Source organism: Myotis davidii, unplaced genomic scaffold (assembly GCF_000327345.1).
Source record: "Myotis davidii unplaced genomic scaffold, ASM32734v1 scaffold134, whole genome shotgun sequence".
NCBI lineage: Eukaryota > Metazoa > Chordata > Mammalia > Chiroptera > Vespertilionidae > Myotis > Myotis davidii.
Genome location: NW_006288853.1, coordinates 4408699 through 4431465, shown reverse-complemented (window position 1 = coordinate 4431465; position 22767 = coordinate 4408699). Strand labels below are relative to the sequence as shown.

At 52.4% G+C, this 22767-nt stretch overlaps 1 protein-coding gene across 1 annotated transcript in view; it reads right to left on the bottom strand.

Moving 5' to 3' along the window:
- Positions 1 to 22767, bottom strand: part of CDH23 (cadherin-related 23) — a 413720-nt gene that overhangs the window by 162136 nt on the left and 228817 nt on the right. Inside the window, exons 14-15 of the mRNA XM_015562107.1 lie at positions 4165 to 4229; positions 663 to 900 (exon numbers count right to left, since the gene is read on the bottom strand). Coding sequence (XP_015417593.1) covers positions 663 to 900; positions 4165 to 4229 — 303 coding nt within the window. The remainder of the gene's footprint in view (positions 1 to 662; positions 901 to 4164; positions 4230 to 22767) is intronic.

The window sequence follows — 22767 nt, the reverse complement described above, 5'->3', positions numbered from 1 at the left end:
GAGCAGGGCCCCACAGGGAGCATGGCCCATGCTGGGTGGGCACATGGTCCTGCCTTCTGTGTGCTCCTTGCCCACCTCCTCCCCCTCGTTTCAGAAACGAGTTCTAAATGGAGGCCCTGGTTCTGTCACTCTGGGTGGGCAGAGGGAGGAAGGGGCGTGAGGACACCGAGCAGCTTCATGGACAGAGGTCGCTGGAGCCTGCTGGGGACGCGCTGCAGGAGGACATCTGGAATGTAGAGTCCCGAGTTCTAGCCCGGCCTCGACTACTCAGCTAATTCACTGTGCCGTCTGGGGTTCCCTCTTCCCACCTGCTCCCTTCCTGTGAGGTGGCTGTGCCTGGGGCCTCTGGTCCCTGCCAGCTACAGCACTTCCTGATTCTCAGCAGCCTCTAAAGGGGGTCCTCACACAAGAAACTGCTCGCACCTGCCAAGGGAGATGAAGGGGGCAGCCATTGCTGAACGGTGACCTGAAATCTAAGCTGAGGCAGGCACTAGCTGCACTTGGTCCTCACACAGACCAAGAACGTGACCCCCAAATCCGGTGGACTTCTTTGTGATGGAGTTAGCAGCTCTCGCAGTGGCTTCCCAGGGGAATCGCCAGGAAGAGGGTACAGGCCGAGGATAAGATGAATGGCCGGGCTGCAGGAAAGCCTGGCGCCTTACCCGGAGCCGCACCAGCTGTGTGACGGAAGGCTCATTCTCTCGCAGGGCGCCCACGTAGGCATCCTTCTGGAAGGTGGGCACATTGTCGTTGACGTCCAACACGTTGATCCGGACCCGGCCTGTGGTCTCCTCCCCGCCCCCATCCCGGGCGATGACGGTCAAGGTGAAGCGCTGGATGAGCTCATAGTCCAGTTTGGCGATCAGCATGATAAGTCCCGTGTCCTTGTCCAGAGAGAACCTAGGCCAGGCAGGAAGGAGGATGAGAGAACAGCTTGGTGTAAAGCAGCTTGTAGATAGGGCCTGCACTTACCAGCCTGTCCTCGCCCGAGGCGATAAACAGACACAGATAATTGAAGTCTGAAATCTGCCTTTTTAACGTGCCCTCAATAAGAAGAGCATCTATTTGTAATGGGGAGTCGGGTGGGAGGTAGTGGGCAGGAATCAGGACCACATGGGAGGTGACGTGTCAGGTACTGAAAGGGCAGGAGTAGGTGGATTTACTCAAAGAAGAAACTCGGGAAGAATGACCCTCCTTTGCTGCAAACAGGACTTTCTGCCTCTGGACAGTCAGATGTGGAGAACTGTAAGGGGCAGAGATTCTTGTAACTGACACCACACAAATACAAAAGGTCATAAGAGACCAGTATGAATAATTATGTGCCAATAAATTGGACAACCTAGAAGAAATGGATAAATTCCTAGATACAATTTACCAAGACTGAATCAAGAAACAGAAAATCTATAAAAAAAGAAACAAACAAAAAAGGAAACAAAACCTGAAAAAATAACTACTAATGAAATCGAATCAGTAATACAAATCTCTCAACAAACCAAAGTCAAGGACCAGACAGCTTCACTGATACATTCTACCAAACACTCAGGATGAATTAACACCAATCCTTCTCAAACTCTTCCAAAAACAGAAGAGGAGGGAACACTTACAAACTCATTTTATGAGGCCAGCATTAACCTGATACCAAAACCAGGCAAGGACACCAACAGAAAAATGTTACAGGCCAATATTCCTGATGAACATAGATGCAAAAATCCTCAACGAAATATTAGCCAACCCAATTCAGTTAAAGGGATCACACACCATGATCATGTAGGATTTCCTTCAGAGATATGAGAATGTGATACCACAGATCATGGGTGTGATATTCATTAACAGGATACAACATTAAAGGATAAAAATCATATCATCGTCTCAATTGATGCAGAAAAAGCATTTGACAAAATTCAAGATCCTTTTATTATAAAAAAAACTTTCAACAAACTGGGTACAGAGGGAATGTATCTCAATATAATACAAGCCATAGATGACAAGCCCACAGCTAACATCATACTTAATGGAAAAAAGCTGAAAGCTTTTCCTCTAAGATAAGGAACAAGACAAAGATACCTACTCTCATCACTTTTATTCAACTTAGTTTTGAAAGTCCTAGCCACAGCAATTAGGCAAGAAAGAAAAAGTTATCCAAATCAGAAAGGAAAAAGTAAAACTGTCACTATTTGCAGAAGATGTGGTACCACATATAGAAAGCACTAAAGATTCCACCAAAAAACTTTTGGAGGAGAAATATTTAGTGTGGAAAGACAAAACCACCAACCAAGAATTCTTTATCCACAACAAATAATCCTAAAATTTATGTGGAACCACAAAAGACCCAGAATATCCAAAGCAATCTTGAGAAAGAACAACGAAGCTGGAGGCATCATGCTCCCTGAGTTCAAACTATATTACAAAGCCATAGTAATCAGTACAGTATGATATTGGCATAAAAACAGACACGTAGATCAATGGAACAGAATAGAGTCTAGAAATAAACCCACACATATGTGGTCAATTAATTTATGACAAAGAAGCCAAGAATGTACAATGAAGAAAGGGTAGTCTCTTCAATAAAGGGTGTTGGGGAAACTGGACAGCTACATGCAGAAGGATAAAACCGAACCACTGTCAAAATAAATACACATGGGGATGCAATGTACAGCAATGTATATGCAAAGACTATAGCTAATAACGTTGTATTGCATATTCCAATGTTGCTAAGAGAGATCTTAAAAGTTCTCATCTCAAGAAAAAAATGGATAACTATACATGTTGGCAAATGTGAACTAGACTTATTGTGGTGATTATTTCACAACACACACAAGTATAAATCATTATGCTGGGCACCTGAAACAAATACCGTATTTATGTCAAATTATATTGCAATAAAAACACACACACATCTGGGCAATAAAACAAATTTTGCCATCCAGAGGGTGCTGAACCAAAATGTTTTGAACACCCAGCCAGGATAGCGAGTTTGGTCCTCTCTCAGGAGTTACCCCCCGTCTTCTGCTCGAGGGACTGAGCCTCACGCACGTCTCCTGGGGAGGAGCAAGGTCTACCTGGCTCCTCTCGACACCCCCTCAGGTGCCCCCGTGAGTCGTCAGCTGACATTTGTGTGCCCTGACCTGTTCCACGGCTGCCAGCCACCAGGCCTGGAAGATCCTGGCTCAGAGACCAGGAAAGCCCTGGCCCAGAAGATGGGAGGCGATGAGGACACCCAAGATGACCAGGACAAGGCCCCCTGAACACAGATCCCTGAGGGACTGGGTGCCCTGTGCATCGGTCCTGCTGCTCATTCCTTCCTCCCGTTTTGAGGCCCCATCTCCGCGGCAGAGAACGGCCGGAATGCACCCAACAATCCGTCTCTTCCTGGTCATTTACAGCCGGGCCCGTAATCCAGGCTGACAGCCAGAGCTGCCCTCATCCTGTTGGGCTTCCCGATGCATCAGACACTTCGGCTTCGGAAGCAGACCTGCCCTCTGAATTCAACTTGGCTCTCGATCACGTTCAAAACGAGAGCTGCTCCCGGCTCAGCTTCACCACAGATAAGAGAGAGAGATGCCCAGAAGCATGGCGGGTGGCAGGGCGAGGCTGGCGTGGGTCGGGCGGTGAGGCGGGCACCTGCCTAATGGCTGCAGCATGTCCCCTTCCCCCCGCCCCCGGAGGCTGTGCCTCTGTGGTGAGACCACACGCGAGGCCTGGCCCTGCGTGCCGTGTGCTGGCCGAGCTGCAGACTCCGAGCCAGTGACTTAGCCTCTCTGGGCTGCGGTTTCTCATCCCTGAAGTAGGATGACAGGAGTGCCGAGCACTGAGCTCCAGCATTTCGTTTGGAGAGTTACATCTGAAAACGCACGCGAAGCACTTGGCCAAATCCCTGACACACGGCGAGGGCTTCGAAAGCGTGGCCGGCGCGGCCCCTGTGCTCTCATGAGCTTCGAAGCTGCCTGGAAACGCTGTCTTTTGAGGGTCAGAGAAACTGCCCCGGAGACCTCAGGGGACTTGGGCAAGACTGTACCGCATCAGGGTCCAACTAGCAGCAGTGCCCTTGGGTTCCCGCTCCCAGCCCAGGGCTCCAGCCCTGGGTCGCAGCCCCTCCCGGGCACTGAGAAGTTTCCATCACAGGAGCGGCAGAGGCCACCGGGAAGGAGCGGGGCAGGGTCTCACCGGTCTGGGTCGTCGCTGAAGAAGTAGCTGACTTCCCCGAAGGTGCCCACGTCATTGTCCGTTGCCTGCAAAGGTGAGAACAAGTCGTCACTGCCAGGCCCGGCTGAGGCCCTGGCCCCACCAGGAGCTGTCCACAGCCAGCCTCGGTCCTCCCGCACGACTCCTCTGGCCCACGCCAAGCTTTCTAGAGCCACGAAGGTCAACATGGTTGCCCCAGTCACAAACAGCTATTTAAATGTATACGGGAGAGCAGGGTTCTGGAAGCTCCATCTTTTACCGAAATCCCTAACTTCGGGAAACCACCCCTCCTGCCTCATGTCAGGCCGGGCAGGCTTATTCTTTGCAGATCTCAGGGGCTTGGTGTCATGACCTGTCAGTTTGAGAAATATCACAAATGAAGGGGGCACGGGGGGGAGGGGGGGTCAGCATTTGCTGGATTCTCCAGTTTTTCTCCCGTCTCTAAAGATGCCAAGTCAGATGCGCTGCCCAGTGAAAGAGGCACCTCAGGGACATTTCTGGTGCCCCTCCTTGAACCCCAGGAATAATCCATCGCATGCATAGGGCAGACTGTCATCTGACTGGCAACCTCTTCCACTGCAAACACCCTCTTTTCTCCCGACCCATCTTCTCTGGCACCTCTCTCTGCCTGAACAAGTGGTCTGAGTGGGAGCTGCCTGTTCTGCCCATGACCACAGGACTGGGCTGGGAGTGGCCCCCGACTGCAGTTGGCCAATCAGAATCCTTCCCTGGGATTCTTTAAATGGTTGACAGGGTAGAAGTTTTCCTCCATAGCAGTGAAGCTGGACCAGAGTGAACTGGGGGCGGTTGGGTGGTTGGGGAGGATGAAGGTGCCCCCAGGGGGGAGCTGGAAGACAGGGGCTGGGTCCTGGTACTTCTCGGGTCCTGGGGTTACATCCCTTCCCACCGCAGTTTGGTCTGTGAGTCCAACAAGACCTGTTTTACCCAGGCTAATCCAACAGCTTTCTATCACAAGCAGTGGAAAGAGCCTGGAGGGAGAGAGGCGCGCCTCATGATGATGACAAGAGCGAGAATGGTGACCCCGCCAGCCTGTGCCAGCATACCGTTTACATTTTCAAAGACCATCCATGTTTACCCTCACAGCGTGATGAGGAAGACAGACATTTCCACCCATCTCACAGATCACAAAACTGAGGCCTAGGCCCCAGTGGGGCCCAGAGTAAACCTCTTCATGATAATCCTATTAGAGACAGGGAAACCGCGGCACAGAGAAGGCAAATAGCTCGCCGCAGGCTTCACAGCTATAAAAGGGAGCAGAGCAAGGATTTGCACCCAGGGCCGCCTTACCATGCTCTGAGTCTCAGTGTGTTACTGCTTCTAACCCAAGAGGGGAGCTGGCCCTCAGAAGCAGAGGCACTGGTTCTTCCCGGAGAGAGGAGACCAAAGCCCCTCCCAACAGCCGGCCTCTCTCCCCCGCTTCCAGGGACTGGAGGGGCAGGGGAGGGGAGGAGCCCATGTTCCCTTCCATCCCACTGACATATAACCTCACCCTGTTTGGTATTATTAGACCAGAATCACTGCAGCTCGGCCTGGGGAACAGCTGCCATCGAGCCCACGCCGAGGGGTCAATGTGCAGAGAGCCCCGTTCCAGGCCAGTGTCAACAGCCCAGGTCACCGTGTGACCAAAGAGCAACCCCAGGGCCTCAGCATCCTCGTTTGTCAAAGGAGAGTGTCTGTGGCCATGAGGTCAGGGCCACAGCTGCCAGGCTCACCTTCCGGCTCGGACGATGCCTGCACATAGCAGCGCTTCGCGATGCTGGGAAATGGATGATTAAATACGAGTAAGAAGCGAGGGGTGAGGGGAAGGGAGTTGGTGGAGAGATGGGGGCAAAGACAAGGAGGAGAGAGGTTTCAAAGGGAACAAGAGGAATGGAGCAGGAAGGGTGAAGAGATGGGGGCCGGGGAAAGGCAGGGAGGGTGGCCCGGAAGCAGGAAGGGGATCGGGGAGGTAGAGAGGGCTGGGCTCGTGCAGGAAGTGAGGGGCCTGGGGCACCTGAAAGCCACACAGGGACCCTGGGTGCCTCCAGACTTGCACTTGGACTGTCAGGGTGGGGAGGACCCCCGAGGTCCCCTTGTACAGTACCCTTCACCCTGGCGCCTGGAGCAGCTGAGGCGGAGGGAGATTCAGTGTTGAGCCCCTGGGGACAGATAGAGCTGCCATTCTCCTGCCCCCTCCACCCCCAGGTGGGCCGGGCACAATGGCTCGCACAGTGACCCCTTTCCCTGGGGGCCTCTTGCCGCCCGCCCAGGCCGCCCATGCTGACCAGGAAGATTTGTGAGTCCTTTAGTGCCACTGTCCAATGACCGTATGAAATATGTATGCGTGGTGAAGGGGAGCGGGAGAACTTCCATTTTTCAAATGCATGAAGCAGAATAATAAGATGGAAAACTGCATCTGTGCCCCTGCCAGGGTGGGGGCAGCCAGCAGAGAGGGCCTCCCCAGGGCCAGTGCCGGGCTGCAGTGGGGCTGGGAGAGGGGCTCTGCTCCCTGTGCCCGGGAGGAGGCAGCAAATCCAACCCCTGGTGCCCTCAGGGGGCAGCCCCTCCTCTTCTGCCTGCCTTCCAGCCTTTGCTGCGGGCTCCAGCCTCCTCTCGGACCCAGGCTGGGCCCGACTGGCCCTGGCACCTGCCTGGCTCTGCCCCATCTGCGTAGGCCGCTTCCTCCCTCCGCCTGGCTTCCCCGCTCCTGTCTTCCCCGCCCCGAGGCTGGCTTCGGGCTCTGCAATATTCCCAGCCCTGACTGCGCCGGAGCTGAAGCTGTGCGCTGATGTGCTTCTCACGCTGCTAAGCGGTGGCTCCCCGAGAGTGGGGCAGGGCGGGGTCAGGGGGCCAGGACATAAAAGCAGCTCAGGAAAGCTCCTGGTAGCTGTCCTCTGTCGCCACATTGGCACCCACACCCACCTAACAGTATCCGTGTGTACATTTCAGTTGGGGCCACACCACCATGAGGAGGCACCATGATAACGCCGGCTCTCTGCCTTTGACACACAGACGAGCCAGAGATGATGTTAAGTAACTTGCCCAAATCTCACGACTGATAGGCAAGTGCAGAGCTGGCCTCCACGCCCTTGTTTTAGAGCAGTGGTTCTCAGCCTTCCTAATGCCGCGACCCTTTCATACAGTTCCTCATGTTGTGGTGACCCCCAACCATAAAATTATGTGCGTTGCTACTTCATAACTATAATTTTGCTACTGTTATGAATCATAATGTAAATATCTGATATGCAGGATGTCTTTTCATTGTTACAAATTGAACATAATTAAAGCATAGTGATTAATCACAAAAACAATATGTATAAATATCTGATCTGCAGGATGTATTGTCATTGTTAAAAACTGAACATAATGAAAGCATAGTGATTAATCACAAAAACAATATGTAATTATATATGTGTTTTCCGATGGTTTTAGGCGACCCCTGTGAAAGGGTCGTTCGACCCCCAAAGGGGCCGCGACCTACAGGTTGAGAACCGCTGTAACCAACCAGCACTGTGGGATAGACAGCCCCAGGCAGTCCCATGGCAGAGGCCTCAGCAGCTCTGCAATGCCAGCCGGTCCAGCAGAGGGCGCGGTCGGGGCCAGTGACAGGCTCCACCCCAGCCGCATGCAGGTGCCATGGCATTTTTAAAACAATCTCCTTCCCAAGGCTGGCTACAGGCCTGAGCAACGGAAAGACCAACAGACAAGTCAAGTGCCAGACAGATAGTGGCCCTCATGCCCACTTCAGGAGTGGCCAGGGGCCTGTGCAGAGAGAACAGAGGTCCTTCCCGCATCATGAACACCTCTGCCCTCCCGCCATGTTCCAGGATGAGCAGTCATCTCCTGGCAGGTGGCCTCCAGGCTCTCGAAGGCCAGTCAGATTGCTACCGGGGTAGGGGATGGGGGGCCAGCTGGCAGGCTGGGTGGCTCCCAGACTGTACCCGGCAACACTGAGAAATGACAGACCAGGTGCAGGTGAGCACCTCAAGCGGCTGCAGGCCCTCCCGCTGGTGCCTCTGTGCCCGCCACTGCCCTCCTAGGGTGGGAGTCTCACCCACGGTTGTACACTGGTATGTCGCACTACATGCCGAGACTCTCAGAGGCGGCCCAGGGCACGAAGTCAAAACCAATAGCTCAAACCTCCAGTGCTCCCCCTGCTGCGGAGTCAATCCCAGCCCGGCCCCTGGTGTCCGGGCACGGCACAGCCACTGGCCCGGTGGTCTTGCGCTCACTTCTCCCGATGCCCCCGGACTCTTCTCTCACTGCCTGGTTTCGCCATCCCTTCATCCCGTAACTGCTGTCCAAGCTCTGCCCACAACCCCTCACTCCCAAATGCTGTGCAAGCGCCTGATGGCTGGCTCACTGTTCTCACGATGAGCCCCTCGCGGTGCCCGTTCTGGAGCACGCAGCACAGTCTGCTATTCCTGAAAGCTGCCTGTGTATGCTGCCCCCTCCCCTTGCAGAGAAGCCCATACCTTAACTGCTTTTTGTATCCTCCCTGGTGCCCGGTGCAGGGCTCAGGCACTGGGCTCAAAATCTTTGACAAATCCAGTAAGACCTGGAACTTCCGTGGTCAGCCACGGAGAGCCAGCCTGATCCTCCTCCTGGAGGCTGAGCACCTATCAGCAGACACCACGGTGGGCACTGAGCAGCCAGAGTGGCTGGGGTTCGAAAAGCCTCTCTGACAGGTCCCCCAGGCTCAAGCTCCCCTCTGAGCTCCCTTCTGGCCAAACCTTTGTGGCAGAGGAGGGCAGGGACTCACCAAACGGCCCAGGCAGTCGCCTATGGGGCACAAGCAGAGTGGGTGAGAAGGGCAGGGTGGGTCCGGAGGGCAGGTGGAGGGTATTGGAACCCCATGGGGAAAACTTTCAGGAAGACAGGGGCCAGACTCCCCCTCAGTCACATATTCAGCAAGTATTTCCTGAGCTTCTCCGATGTGCCAGCGACTGTGCCAGGCACTAAAGTCACAGCCATGAGCATGATAACGCTCTTGCCGGAAGGTGACTTACAATCAGAAAGGGAGACAATGGGGGAGAGAAGTAACTAAATAACCATTTCAGACAGACAGTGATAGGATCTGTGAGAAAAATAAAGCAGAAAATGGCTGGCAGGTGCCTGGGCTGCTGGTTGAGGTGGGTCAGTCCTGGATAAGAGCTCCCCTCGGTCAAGTGTATTTGGGTCTACTGCCCAGCCACTGGCTGGACACCGAGAAGCCCAGGTAGCTTTTGGTAAGAGCTGGCCTCCTGCAGCTCCCGAGGCCTGGAGGGGGCTCAGAACGTCTCTGCTTCCGTTCCCCCGCACCGACAGCCTGCCCTAGTGGATGCTTGTGCAGCCCAGCACGACTGGCCAGCAGGTCAGCACCTGTCCCCGTGGTCAGCACCTGGGAGAGGGGTCCAGGACTGGCTGCTGCTCAGGGCCTGATTGATAAGGTGTCTTTTCTGATTCTTCCCAACACTGGCATTACCGGCAAAACTAATTCCCTCATTTGGGCCTTTATAATTGCGTCGGCAAGTGCTTATTTCTGTGATGGACAATGCCGGCAGAACTGTAATTTTCTTCCGCTGACAAAAAGGAAAAAAATAAATACACACGGGGGGGAAATTCCAAAGGTGAAGACAAGGTGAACCTGCAGTGGGGGACTAGTCAAATCCCCAGAATGGCCAGGCCTGAGTCATAAATGCTCACCATTCCCCTGGCTGTCAGATGGGGAGGGGTACCACGGTGCCCCCTGCCGTTTCCCTTTGAGCACATACTATGTGCCAGGCGCCGTGCCCAGCATTTCTCATGCTTTATTCCATGTCATCTTCCCAACAGCCTTCTGTACTAATACCATCCCCATTTTACAGATAGAGAGGAATGAGGCTCAGAGAGGTCAATCAACCTGCCCAAGGTCAAACAGCCACAGGGCCGGGATGTGAGCTCAACACACTGACTGCAAGAGTGTGCTCATTACCATCCCTCCTCCTGCTTCCTGTGGGTGGGGTGGGGCTTGAGGCATCTCTCTCCAGTATGAGAGCTCAGCCATGGGACCCAGGGTGCTCCTACCAGGTCACTGTCCTCACCCTGTAGAAGCCAGATGCACCCCCACAGGCAGTCTTCTCCTTGCCAGAGTGGCTCTTCTCCCAGACTCTGCACAGCGAGGGTGGGCTCCAATGACACCCATGCCCAACTGCAGAGAGGGCAGGGGTCTCTGGCTGTGGTTTCCCTGGATTCAGACCCTTAGCCAAGACCCTTGGTCCTCAAAGAAGGGCCCCCATTCTAGGCTCAGGGCCTAGACCAGGGAGGCTGTCACCTGGTGAAGACTAGGGTAGCCTGGCTGGCTGTGGGTGCCCTCCTGACCCAGCCAGGGGGCTATGGTTGCTTGAGATGGAGGGAGGTGTGTCACCCAGCACCCTCTGGACGTAGCTCTCCCTTTAACTTGTATGCCAGGGCTCTCTGCCCAGCCCAGCTCCCTGCCCTCTGATGCCCATCCTGATAGCTCATGCCCACTCCCAGGGGGCCCTCATTTCAACAGTGGTCAGGTCCTCTTGTCTCTTGGTCCCTTCCCAAGAGCCCCTCTGCTTTCACAATGAATGGCCACTCTCTCACCCTCTTCCATTCATTTGCCCTGGACCAAGGGCGCCCTTACAGGGTGCCTGCCTTGCCCCCACACTGCCCCCATGTAACCCTGCCCCTCACAGCTGTCCCTCATCATGGCCTTGCAGGTGCCCATCTGCGAGGCTGGGCCTTATCCGCCCACCTGACTCCCGCCTGCTCTGGCCTTCTCCACATCTCTCTCCAGCCCTGGCGCACGGACCCCGCTGCTCTCTGATCTCGCGGATCCTTCCCTGGGACAGACACCCTCCTCTCTCACGGTTTTAAACATCCTCTACCCTTCTTTATAGCTTGTCTTCTTTCTCCCCATGTCCTTACACTTCCCTACCTCTCTCTCTACACGTACACATACATGCACACACATGTGCGCACGCACACAGCACACATTTTCTCTCTTCCTCTCTCTGTCTCAGGCAGCCCCCAATACCTCCCTGTTTCCACATACTGTTATAGAAACCTTCTCTTTCACTTTCGGTGTCTGGCTCGGGTGGACCCCATCCTGCTACACACCACACATAGACACACCTCCCTCCATCTCAAGCAACCCCAACCCCCATCTCAGCCCCTGTGGCTCCTCCACATCCCCTCCCCGGCCACCTGTGTGCCTCTCCCTGCAGGCTGGCAACTGGCAGGCACACACTCAATCACTCCCCACCAGAGCCCCTTGTCACGCATGCTCGCCCGGACACCCTGCCCGGGGCTTCTGCTCTGAAGCAAGGCGGGCCCAGCTGCCTCCCCAGCAGCCCTGGGTCCCAGCAATGCAGGCAGCTGCGGGCGCGGCCAGCAGTTCTGCTCCCATGCACAGCTCTGCAGAGGAGGGCACGCGGTACAATTTGTTCAGGAAACAATAGCAATGTTTGACATGTCATAAGGATTGATGGAGCAGAAATTTACATGGGAGAATGCATTTTTAAACAGCTCCACGGAGCACCGGTGCTTTGCTGGTAACGCTCTGCACATTCATCATCTGCTGAGCCCCTCCAAGTAACTCCTTAAACTACGTGAGAGTAAGTGCGCTCCTGCAAACTCAGGGGGCTGAGGTGGCCTGTGGGAGGTGGCCTGTGGGAGGCGGGAGGGACTCTGCTGGAGGAACTCGGAAGCCAGAAGTTGGGGTGATGTCCATTCGTCCTGATTAGGCCCCTGCAGCCTGGTCCTCTCCCCTGTTCCCACACTTCCTCCCATGTGCAGTGGATGAAGATTTCCGCTTTTCTCGGGGATAGGAGGTAAAAGCTAATGGCTGGGAACTATCATGTAGTCTGCCCTGCACTTCTGGGAAGATGCTTGGGGACTCAGTTTCCCCTGTCATGTCTAATCTGAGAAGGCAGCCAGGGATGATGGGTGAGGGCATGGTGGGTGTTAGGGGCAGAGGTAAGTTCGGCTGGAAGTTACTGCTTGTGGGTCCCTGGGCCAGGGGTGGTGGTCACACAATGAGGAGGAGGGGAGACAGTGATGGTGATATCCTTTGTAGGAGATGGGAGGGTGAGGGTTCTGGTGGGCAGGGTACCAGGAAGTGAGCGATAGCGTGCGGGAGAGGATGTGGGGAGGCTGGGGGGCTCAGGAAGAAAGGTACGTTCAGGAAAGCCTGGGCATGCAGAAGGCCTTAGGACAGAGGGCACTGCCAAGGACGCTGGGGCCGGAGGCTCTGAGCACGTGATAAAGTGGAGCAGCTGAGTGGGAGGGCAATTAGGGGAGGGTGGGGGTCCAGCTGGTGGGGGGCTGCAAAGAGAAGGGGTCTTCCTCCCTCGTGTTCCATTGTGGGCCCAGGATGGACACCGTGCCCATGGCAGACATTACTAATCAATTATGGTACCAGGTACAGAGAAGGCCTCAGGCTCTCTCTCAAGCCTGTCTTCTCTGCAATCAACAACCAACCGCAGGGAACTCATGTCAAAGCCTTGTTGCTATATGTGCCAATGAAAAAATGGGCAGAGGATCCGGACAGGCACTTCTACAAAGAGGACATAGAGATGGCCAACAGACATATGGAAAGATGCTCAATGTCACTGATCATCAGGGAAGTGCAAATCAAAACCACAGTGAGAAAACACCGCACACTTGTCAAAAGGGCTATTGTCAAAAAGTCAACAAAAATGACAAGTGCGGACAAGGACGTAGAGAAAAGGGAACCCTCGTGCACTGTTGGTGGGGATGCAAATTGGTGCAGCCCCAATGGAAAACAGTGCGGCGATTCCTCAAAAAAACAGAACTACCATACATACAACCCAGCAATTCCACTTCTGGGTATTTATCTAACGAAAACAACAACACTAATTCGAAAAGATACATGTACCCCTATGTTCACTGCAGCATTATCTACAATAGCCGAGATATGGAAGCAACCTAGGTGTCCATCAACAGAGGAGTGGATAGAGAAGATGAGGTACATATATGCAGTGGAATATTACTCAACAACCAGAAAGAAGGAAATCTTGCCGTTTGTAACAACATGGAGAGACGTAGAGGGTACTATGTTAAGTGAAATAAGTCAGACAGAGAAAGACAAGTGCCATATGATTTCACTTGTATGTGTGAAATCTAAAAAACAAAACAAATGAATAAAACAGACTTATAGATGCAGAGACTAAACTCATGGTTGCCAGAGGGGACGGGTGTAGGGGGGCTGGGTGAAAAAGATGAAGGGGAATTAGAGGTTTAAACTTCCAGTTAGAAAAAAAAAGCCATAGGGAAATAATCTACAGCATAGAGAAAATAGTCAATAATATCATCATAACTATGAACAGTGACAGATGGCTACTACACTCACCATGGTGATCACATAATAAGGAATATAAATGCAGAATCACTATGCTGTACACCTGGAACTAATGCAACACAGTATGTCAACTATACTTTAATAAAAACAAAGTGTTCAGAGCATCTTTTTTTTTTTAAAAAAAAGCCTCTTTACTATTCCTGTTTTTTTTTTCCTGCTGGACTCTGTTCCTGAGGGCTAGGAAAGTGCTTGGGGGAGGGGTGTGTGTGGGATACACCATATCAGACCAGGCAGGAAGGTTCTCAAAAAAGACTTGTGGCTAAGTGCAGAGTCATGAAAATACTCCCGAAATGGGACACAGAGGTCTGGGTTCTGATCCAGCATCTGCCTACCGTCCAGTGTGGGACTGTAAGACCCTGGGCTGGGGGCCTGAGGGTTGCACAGCCTTCCGACTGGTCTGGGTCTGCCTGCTTCGGCCCTGGCACCAACCTCCCACCCTCCACCAGAGCCAGAGGGAGAGCCTGACAACACAAGACACCACTCACCAGCTTAGAAAGCTCCCAGAGAATTTAAGTCAAAATGCCAGCTGCCTGCCACGGCCCCTGCGGCCTGATGTGGGCCAGCCTCTGCAGCCTCGACCTCCTCTGCTAACCCGCTGCTCATTACCCTGCTTCCTCCTTCAGTCCTCAGGTTCCTAACAGGCCAAGCTTGCTCTTCCCGCACTTGAGGTTCCCTCTGCCAGGAATGCTCTTCCTGATCTCCCCAGACAGGCTCCTGCCCGCCCTGGAGTCTCAGCAGACAGGAATTCCTTACATTTGTCAAGTTATTTGCATTTGTAAAAGCAAGCTCTGCTGCTGGAATGACAGACTCCTGGGACAGAACAGGAACTAGGAGCTGAGGTGGTCACTGCAGCTGCATAGGCGGTGGTGAGAGCCATGGGGGCTTGGACAGCGTGGTCGGGGACGCGCTGCAGCTGCTGGTGGGTGGAGGTGGCTGGGAGGAGAGCATGGTTTGGGCAGGAGCATCTGGGCGAATGTTACTCGCTCTTCTCCTGCCACTAGAACGTAAGCTTTATGAGGGCAGGAACGGAGTCTGGCTTGTCCCCATGGATCCCAGTGCTGGAGGCTTTCGACAAACAGGGGCTGAATGAATGAATGAGGAGATGATATATGATGACTTATGATGTCCTTTCTACCAGTGACAAGCCAACTGCAAATCCTGAGGAGATGGACTTCTAGGGAGGGAAGGACAGCAGGAGGATGATGATGACGGGGGTGGAGGCGGAGGGTGGAACCACAGGAGAAAGAGAGGAAGAGAGAGCGAAAAGAGTGGGAAGGGAAGAGGGAGGAAGAGATAAAGAGAAGGAAAAGGAAAAAGGAAGGAGGGGAGAGGAGGAGGAAGAGAAAGAAGAGACCAAATGAAGAGGAGGAGAAGGAACAACCACAGTAACATCCACTGTAAGCCTCAGTTTCCTCCTCCGTAAAATGGGGCTGACAATGCTACCTGACTCGCTGGGATGGCTGAGGACTAAGGTCCTACATGTGAGGTGCTTTAGGCCAGCAGTCGCCAACCGGTGTCCGCGAACCACTGGTGGGCCACGAGGTGCAAGGTTGGTGACCGCTGCTTTAGACCAAGGCCTGGCACAAGGTCCACATTTCTGAATGAAGCTAGTGTTAGGATTCCCCCTCCCAGTTCTAACTGCTTTCTTTGTCCCTCTGCAGATCCCCAGCCACCGCTAGGTGGGAGGAAGGGGGCGAGGCGCTGAGCCTGCAGGAGGGCCCTCTGGCAGGAGCCAGGCCTGAGCCCGCATATTAACATGTCAGTCCTGCGGAGGGGAGAGGAGGGATTCGAATCCCAATGCGGCTGACAGGTGCTCTCAAGGTGTGTGGCCCCAGCTTGTTTGTTATTGCAGCCACGGTGGTTGTCCTTGGGTTCCGCCACTGCCTTTTGTTTCTCTTTATTTTATTTTAAAACCTGGAAATAAAAATAGATGGGGAGCAAATTGCTCTGGCCAGCAGCGCTGTGCTTAAAGAAGTCGTTGTGGGAAAGCAATTACGGGGACGTCAAAGGCTGTCAGGGTGGCCGGCAGCTGCCTAGTTGTCTCCTGGCCCCCTGCTGAGAGGAGTGGGGGAGGAGGAGGAGGGTGTGTGTGTGGTGTGGGGTGTGTGTGTGTGTGTGTGTGTGTGTGTGTGAACCTGCAGGAGCAGTGACAACGGGGATAACAGGCCGCCGCCTTGCTGAGCGGCACCTTGGGCCTGGCACTGTGTGAGGAACCTGACACAGTGATCTGTCCCTAAGTTGTCCTAAGACAACCACCAAGTCAGGTTCACAGTCCCATTTCACAGATGGGATAATGCAAAGCCGGTAACAACAGCTTAGTCCTCGCTGGGTTGCGGGCACTATTCTGAGACATCTCTGTGGGTGAACGCATTGCATCTCTGCTCCCGCTCCAGGAAATGAGCACCAATGCCACCCCGCCCGTCTCCTGGGTGCGGAAAGTGCCGACCAGAGGAAGCCTCGAGCTCACCGCCACCCGCCAGGGCCACCTGTGCCTCTCTCAGCCTCGGGCTTTTTTCTCAAGGAAGCAGGTGGTGTGATGGGGTGTCCATGTCCCTGGAAGCTGCCCTCACTCCCTGGGGGCTGGGAGTGGGTGGCTGGCTCCTCCTGAGGTGGGATGGCTGGGGCACAGCCTCTCCCCCACTTCTCCCAGTGGACCGAGCTCCAGTAGTGCCCCCTGGTGGTAACGGGCTTCACAACCCCCCCTCCGTGACCTTGTCTCACTTCCCACTCCCACCTGAGTTTCCTGGAGTCACTTTCCAAGTACCCCATCTGCCCCAGAAGCCTGGTCTCAGGGCCTGCTTGCCCGGGAGACACACCTCACACCAGGCCTCTGGCCGGCCACCGGCACACGCTGAGCCAGGCAGCATTCCCCTGCCTCACAGCTGCACGTGGCACAGGGTCCACACTCAGTCTGTCTGACACTCACACACACAAAGCAAAGAGGAAAAAAACCAACAATCCCACTCCTCGCCCTTTCGCAACACTGTCCATCCTCTCATGCTCTTGGGTTTGAGGAAGACTCCATTGAGTGACTTAAAAAAAAATCACATCTGACCATCAGACAAAGAAAACCGGGATGCAGAAAGCATTTTCCCAGGACGCAGGAGGAGGGAGGGTGGCCGGCTGGCCGTGAATGAGACACAATGAGGAGGACTCGGGCCTCTCTGGGCAGCTATCAAGCTGGGATTACGCGGCAGCAGAGGAGAGGGGAAAGGGAGGGTGCGGAGAGGCGTGGGGACAGACACCGTGGCTGAGGCTCAGTTAAGTGGGACCTTATGCGAGGAGGAGATGGAAGGAGGAGGACAAGGCAGCCCAATCAACCCCCTGGGGGTGCAGCCAAGCCACGGCTGGGACCGCCTCCCCCAATACTGGATCTCACCACCCTGAGTCTGCCGCCCTCCCTCTTCTCCCATCCCCGTCCCCGTGGGATGTAACCGGCGGCTCCAGGTCTAGCGGGAAGGTGGCAGAGGTCCCTGCGTGTGGGCTAGTCCTACCCAGGAGCCAGGACATGTCCTCACTCCAAAGTGACTCGAAGCCCAGGTGGCACCCCCCACACACCCCCACGCTTGCTGCCATTGGAGGGCACTGATTGGCCTGGCACGTGCTACTCACTAATGAACCGTATTGATTCCACATTCTCTTGTTGTCTCCCTAAATGGCAAGCCACACATCTGATAGATTAAATACCCACATGATTGCCCACCTGACATCTTCATCACTCCGCCTGAGGGTCCCTAATGAATTTTACAGCCCCACAACGACAGAAGAAATTAAGGTCAAAGTCTGACGAAAAAACGATAAATCACCAGCCGCAGCCCCTCACTCTCCTGGGCCAGTCCAGCCCAGGGCTTGCTGGCGAGGTGGTTAGATGCTGCGTGTGAGCACCGCGTGGGGAGGGCATGCTGGGAAACTCATGCCTCGACACTACCCCTGTCCGTGGACATTTACTTTCCTTTTTCATTCCTTTGCCCGTCCTACTCCAGTAGTAAAAATGTTCTAACAGACTGAGAAACACACTAAGAGGTGAGCAGCATAGCTCATTTATACATACTCGCACCCCAAAGAGAGAGGGTTCAGAGCATTCTCTCCGTTTTGCACATGGAGAAATCGAGGCTCGCAGGGAAAAGGGGTTTGTCCCTTTATGCAGTGAATTGGAGACCTCGATCTTCCAACCCCAAGTTTGTAGGTCTTGTTACAATAAATGCCTGAGTGGTCTTCTGTCCTAGACACTTGTCTAGTTTCTCGTTGGGCAGGGGTACCCTCTGTGGTGGCTGCGCAGGCAGAGGGAGCGCTGGCCTTGGGTTCGGCTCGCACCTCCCCATACCTCTTGGCCCCACCGTTTCATCAGGTCTCAGGGAGGGGTTCAGCCTCCTGGTTAAGGGAAAGCTTTGACATCCTAGAGCAGCGGTTCTCAACCTTGGCTGCACATTAGAATCACCTGGGAATCTTTTTAAAATCCTGACTTCTGGGCCTCATCCTCCGGAAATTCTGTTTCTTTGTTACTAATGTTATGGCCCCGCCCCATAACAAAGAAACAATTTCCAGAGGATGAGGCCCAGAAATCAGGATTTTAAAGAGATTCCCAGGTGGTTCTAATGTGCAGCCAAGGTTGAGAACCACTGCCCTAGCGATAAGATTCACGGCTAAGCTCTGTCCCTTCCACAGGTGTAAACTCTAGCAAACACCTGACTTCCCTGAATCTCAGTGCTCTCATCTATAAAATAGGGCGGCTGATTCCTACCTCACCAGGTTGCTGTGGAGATTCAATGGGATGACACGCAGAAGGGGCTTAGTTTGGTGCCAGACTCTCAATATTAATACCTATTATTTGTTTAGCACTTACGTTGTGTCAGGTGCTATGCTAAGTTTTTCACGTGTATTATCTCACTAAACCCCTACAAGAAATCTGTAAGGAACTGTCACCATCACCATGTCCCAGAAAAAGAACTAAGGCTCACAGAGGTTATCTGGTAGAGCCTCAGCAACCATGCTAACCTTTCTCAAATGACAGAAATGGATTTTTAGGTGGTGTAACATTATCTGACTAAAATATTACACTTCCCAGCTTCCTTTGCAAATAGGTACAGTCATGACTGTTAAGTTCTGGCCACTGAGATGAAAGCAGAAGTGTACAAGGCATTTCCAGGAAGCATATGCCTGGGTTGCAGGCTGGATCCCCAGTAAGGGGCACACAGGAGGCAAGTGATTGATATTTCTCTCTCATTGATGTTTCTCTTTCTTTCTCTTTCTCTCCCTTTCCCTTCCCCTCTCTGAAACCAATTTTAAAAACCCTGTACGCATTGTTTTAAATAGAAATAAACTCTGGCTTATAAAAATCTTAAAAAAAACAACAACCCTCACACACATCTAAAAAAGGGAGAGAGTGCCCTTCCTCACTTTGTCCACCCTGCAGCTTGGAATATGGATGTGAAGGCTGGCCGTCACCTTGGATGATGAAGATGAGGGCTACACTCTAGGAATGGGGGAGACGAGAGCTTGAAAGGAGCCACCCAAGGCTTTTCCTCTCTCAACTGCTTTTACATGGGAGAGAAGTATGCTTTGATCTTATTTGGAGGTTTCTATTACTGGTCGCTGTATTAGGTCATTGCTGATACAAGTAACCCATTCAAAGCTATGTGGCTCGGAAAAGGCTGAGTCAGGATAAACCTCAGTGGATTAAGTCTGGGATTTGGGTCTTTGCCACTCTGCCCCTAGTAATAAGGTCTTGAGGAACATGCAATGATATCACCATCATTATCATTACACTAGAGGCCCAGTGCATGAATTTGTGCACCAGTGGAGTCCCTCAGCCTGGACTGTGGGAGGGCTCCAGGGCATGCCTGGCCTGTCTCACTCAGCCCCGATTGGCCGGGCCCCAGCAGCAAGCTAACCTACAGGTCAGAGTGTCTGCCCCCTGGTGGCCAGTGCACATCATAGCGCGTGGTTGAGCATCCTTAGCATATCATTAGCATATTATGCTTTGATTAGTTGAACGGACACCCGGACACTTAGCATATTAGGCTTTGATTATATAGGATAGTAAAGCAGAGAAGGCTCATTCTAGGGATGTGCAAACTTAGGTAACCATGCATTAATTGGTCATGAAATCAATTTAATGGTCATAACCAGCATTTTACAAAAAATAAGGCTCGTAGAATAAAATAGAAAATAGTAGGGTAAAAACCATAAGACATTGATGAAAGAAATTGAGGAAGACACAAATAAATGGAAGGACATTCCTACCCAAAGCAATCTACAGATTCAATGCAATCCCTGTCAAAATTCCAATGGCATTTTTCACATAAATGGAACAAACAATCCTAAAATTTGTATGGACCCACAAAGACCCTAAATAGCCACAGCAATCTTGAGAAAGAAGAACAAAGATGAAGCCATCGCCCTCCCTGATTTCAAACTATATCACAAATGAAAACAGTATGATGTTGGCATAAAAACAGACACATAGATCAATGGAACAGAATAGAGAGTCCAGAAATAAACCCATGGATATATGATCAAATAATTTATGACGAGGGAGCCAAGAATACACAATGGGGAAAGGACAGTCTCTTCAATACACAGTGTGTGGAAAACTGGACAGCCACCTGCAAAAGAATGAAACAGGACCACTATCTTACACAGTATACAAGAATAAACTCAAAACGTATGAAAGACTTGAATGTAACACCTGGAACGTAAAACTCCTAGGAGAAAACATAAGCGATAAGTTCCTCAACTTTGATCTCCGTGGTGGTTTGTTGAATTTGCCACCAAAAGCAAAGGCAAAAATAAACAAGTGTGTTTACATCGAAGGGCAAAGCTTCTGGACAGCAAAGGAAACCATCAACAAAATGAAAAGGCAACCTCTGAATGAGAAAATATTTGCAAATCCTATGTCTGATAAGGGGTTAATATCTAAAAGAACTCATACAACTCAATGGCAAAACCCCCCCCACAAAACACAATCCAATAAAAAACATGAGCAGGGGAACTAAATAGACATTTTTTCCGAAGACGACATATAGAGAGCGCACAGGCGCACCAAAAGGTGCTCAGCATCAGTGATCGTCAGGGAAATGCAAATCAAAGCCACAAGAGCTCACTTTACACTATTGGGACGACTGTTATGTATCAAAAATGAAAGAGAAAACAAATGCTGGCGAGGATGTGGAGAAAAGGGAACTCTTATGCACTGCTGGTGGTGCAACCACTATGGAAAATAGTATGGCGCTCCTCACAAAGTTAAAAATAGAACTCCTATATGACCCAGCAATTCCACTTCTGGATATTTATCTGAAGAAAATATATCTGCAACCCCATGTTCACTGCAGCAATTTTACAACAGCCAAGATTAAGTGCTCATAAATGGAAGAATGAATAATCATGTGATATATATATATATTATTTTTAGCCACAAAAAGGAGGGAATTCTGCCATTTGCAACACTATACAGTAGATGGACTTTGAGTGCATTATGCTAAGTGAAATAAGTCAGAGAAAGACAAATACCATGTGACCTCATATGTAGAATCTAAAAACAAAACTAAGCTTATAGATACAAACTACAGGTTGTCAGAGGTGGCTGTGAGGATGGGCAAAATGGATGAAGATGGTCAAAAGGTATAAACTTCCAGCTATGAAATAAATGTGTCACGAGGATGTAATGGACAATGGGTGACCATAGTTAATGATAACTATTGCATATGTGAAGGTTGCTAAGAGAGCAGATCTTAAAAGTCCTCATAAAAAAGTCTGGAATAAATAGAAAGTAGTAGAGTGTAATTCACATAGCAAGGAAGTATTGTCTTTTCCTAGATACAAATGTGTGTGTGTGTGTGTGTGTGTGTGTCCTGGGCCATGAAGTCAATGTAATTTTCATTATGGATCATGGCTACTGGTAAATTAAAGAAAAAACACCTCGATAAACCAATGGACATATGGGACGTTGAGCCATTCCAGATTTAAACTGGCAGGAACCACAGCTGTCATCCCTCCTTCGGGGATTTTGCAAGATTAAGCCACCCCAAACCCACAGGCCCCGCTCAATTTCTCCCTAAACCTCTGTGCCAACCCCTGCCCAGAGCCCCCCTCTGCTCTCTCAGCCTTTCTCCCAACTGCCCCCAGGACGAACTCTCAGGCCTAGGCCCTGGCGGCTGCTATGGGATACCCCTCCCCAGTCACCCCCCGCCCCGCCCCTCCTCCCAGGGCTTATAACCTTCCCAGCACCGGGCACAGGTGGACTTTGTACAGGCATTTGGTTGCAGCATTTATGAACTCAGTCCGGCCCCGCCGCGCTTACAGCTACCCACTGTCCCCTCACCCAGGGGTCCATTTCCTCGCTCTGGCTTCCTCTGAGCAACTGCCCGAGCGGGAACAATCAGCGGCTAACCAACCGAAGGGCGACTGACAGGCCGGAGTGCAGGAGTCACAGGCTCTGGGCTCCGAAGGGGAGAGTCTGGGGCAGGTGGTCACGCGTTGTTGCCACAGGGGGCCACAGAGAGCGTCCAGCGGAACTCCTCATTTTACGGATGAGGACACCGAGGCCCTGGGAGCTCAAGGTCACCCAGTGACTGACCAGCTCCCACCTCCCAGGCCAGCACTCAGCCCATCTCCTCGGACTCCGGAGACGGTCAATTCCAACAACAGGCTGGAGCCCGTGTGGGAGTGGGCACCTGATGCTGGTCAGCGAGCAGGAGGGAGGGTTAGGGGCTAGACAGACAGACCCAGGTTTAGATCCCAGCTTGGCCACTTACCAGCTGGCTGACCCTGAGAAGGTGACTGAACCTCTCTGGGCCTTCGTTTCTGCCTACAGTAAAATGGGCACAGAAGAGACCGAGAGATGCTTGGCGTTTACTAAGCTCACAACACCCACTCACCAGGGCTGTGAAGATGAACAACACTGTCCTCTTGGGTTTGTTTGTTTTTTTGGAAAAGGGGCAAAGGTCACTGGCAGACAGAGCTGCTCGGCCGAGAATGGGGGATCCTGGAGGCGCCAGTGAGGGCGGCTTCAAAGGCTCGACAATCAATAGAGCTTTAGATCAATTTGTCAAAAATCAATTAGTGGAGTGACTAAATGGCTGGAAACTGTCAGACCTGAAAGTCCTGGAAAATCCACCTCAGAGCAGGGGTGGTAGCCACAGCTCTCCATCCTGACCTGCCCGGCCACCCAGACAGCCCCCTGCAGCCTCCCCGCCACAGGCCCTGCCCTGCCTCCTTCC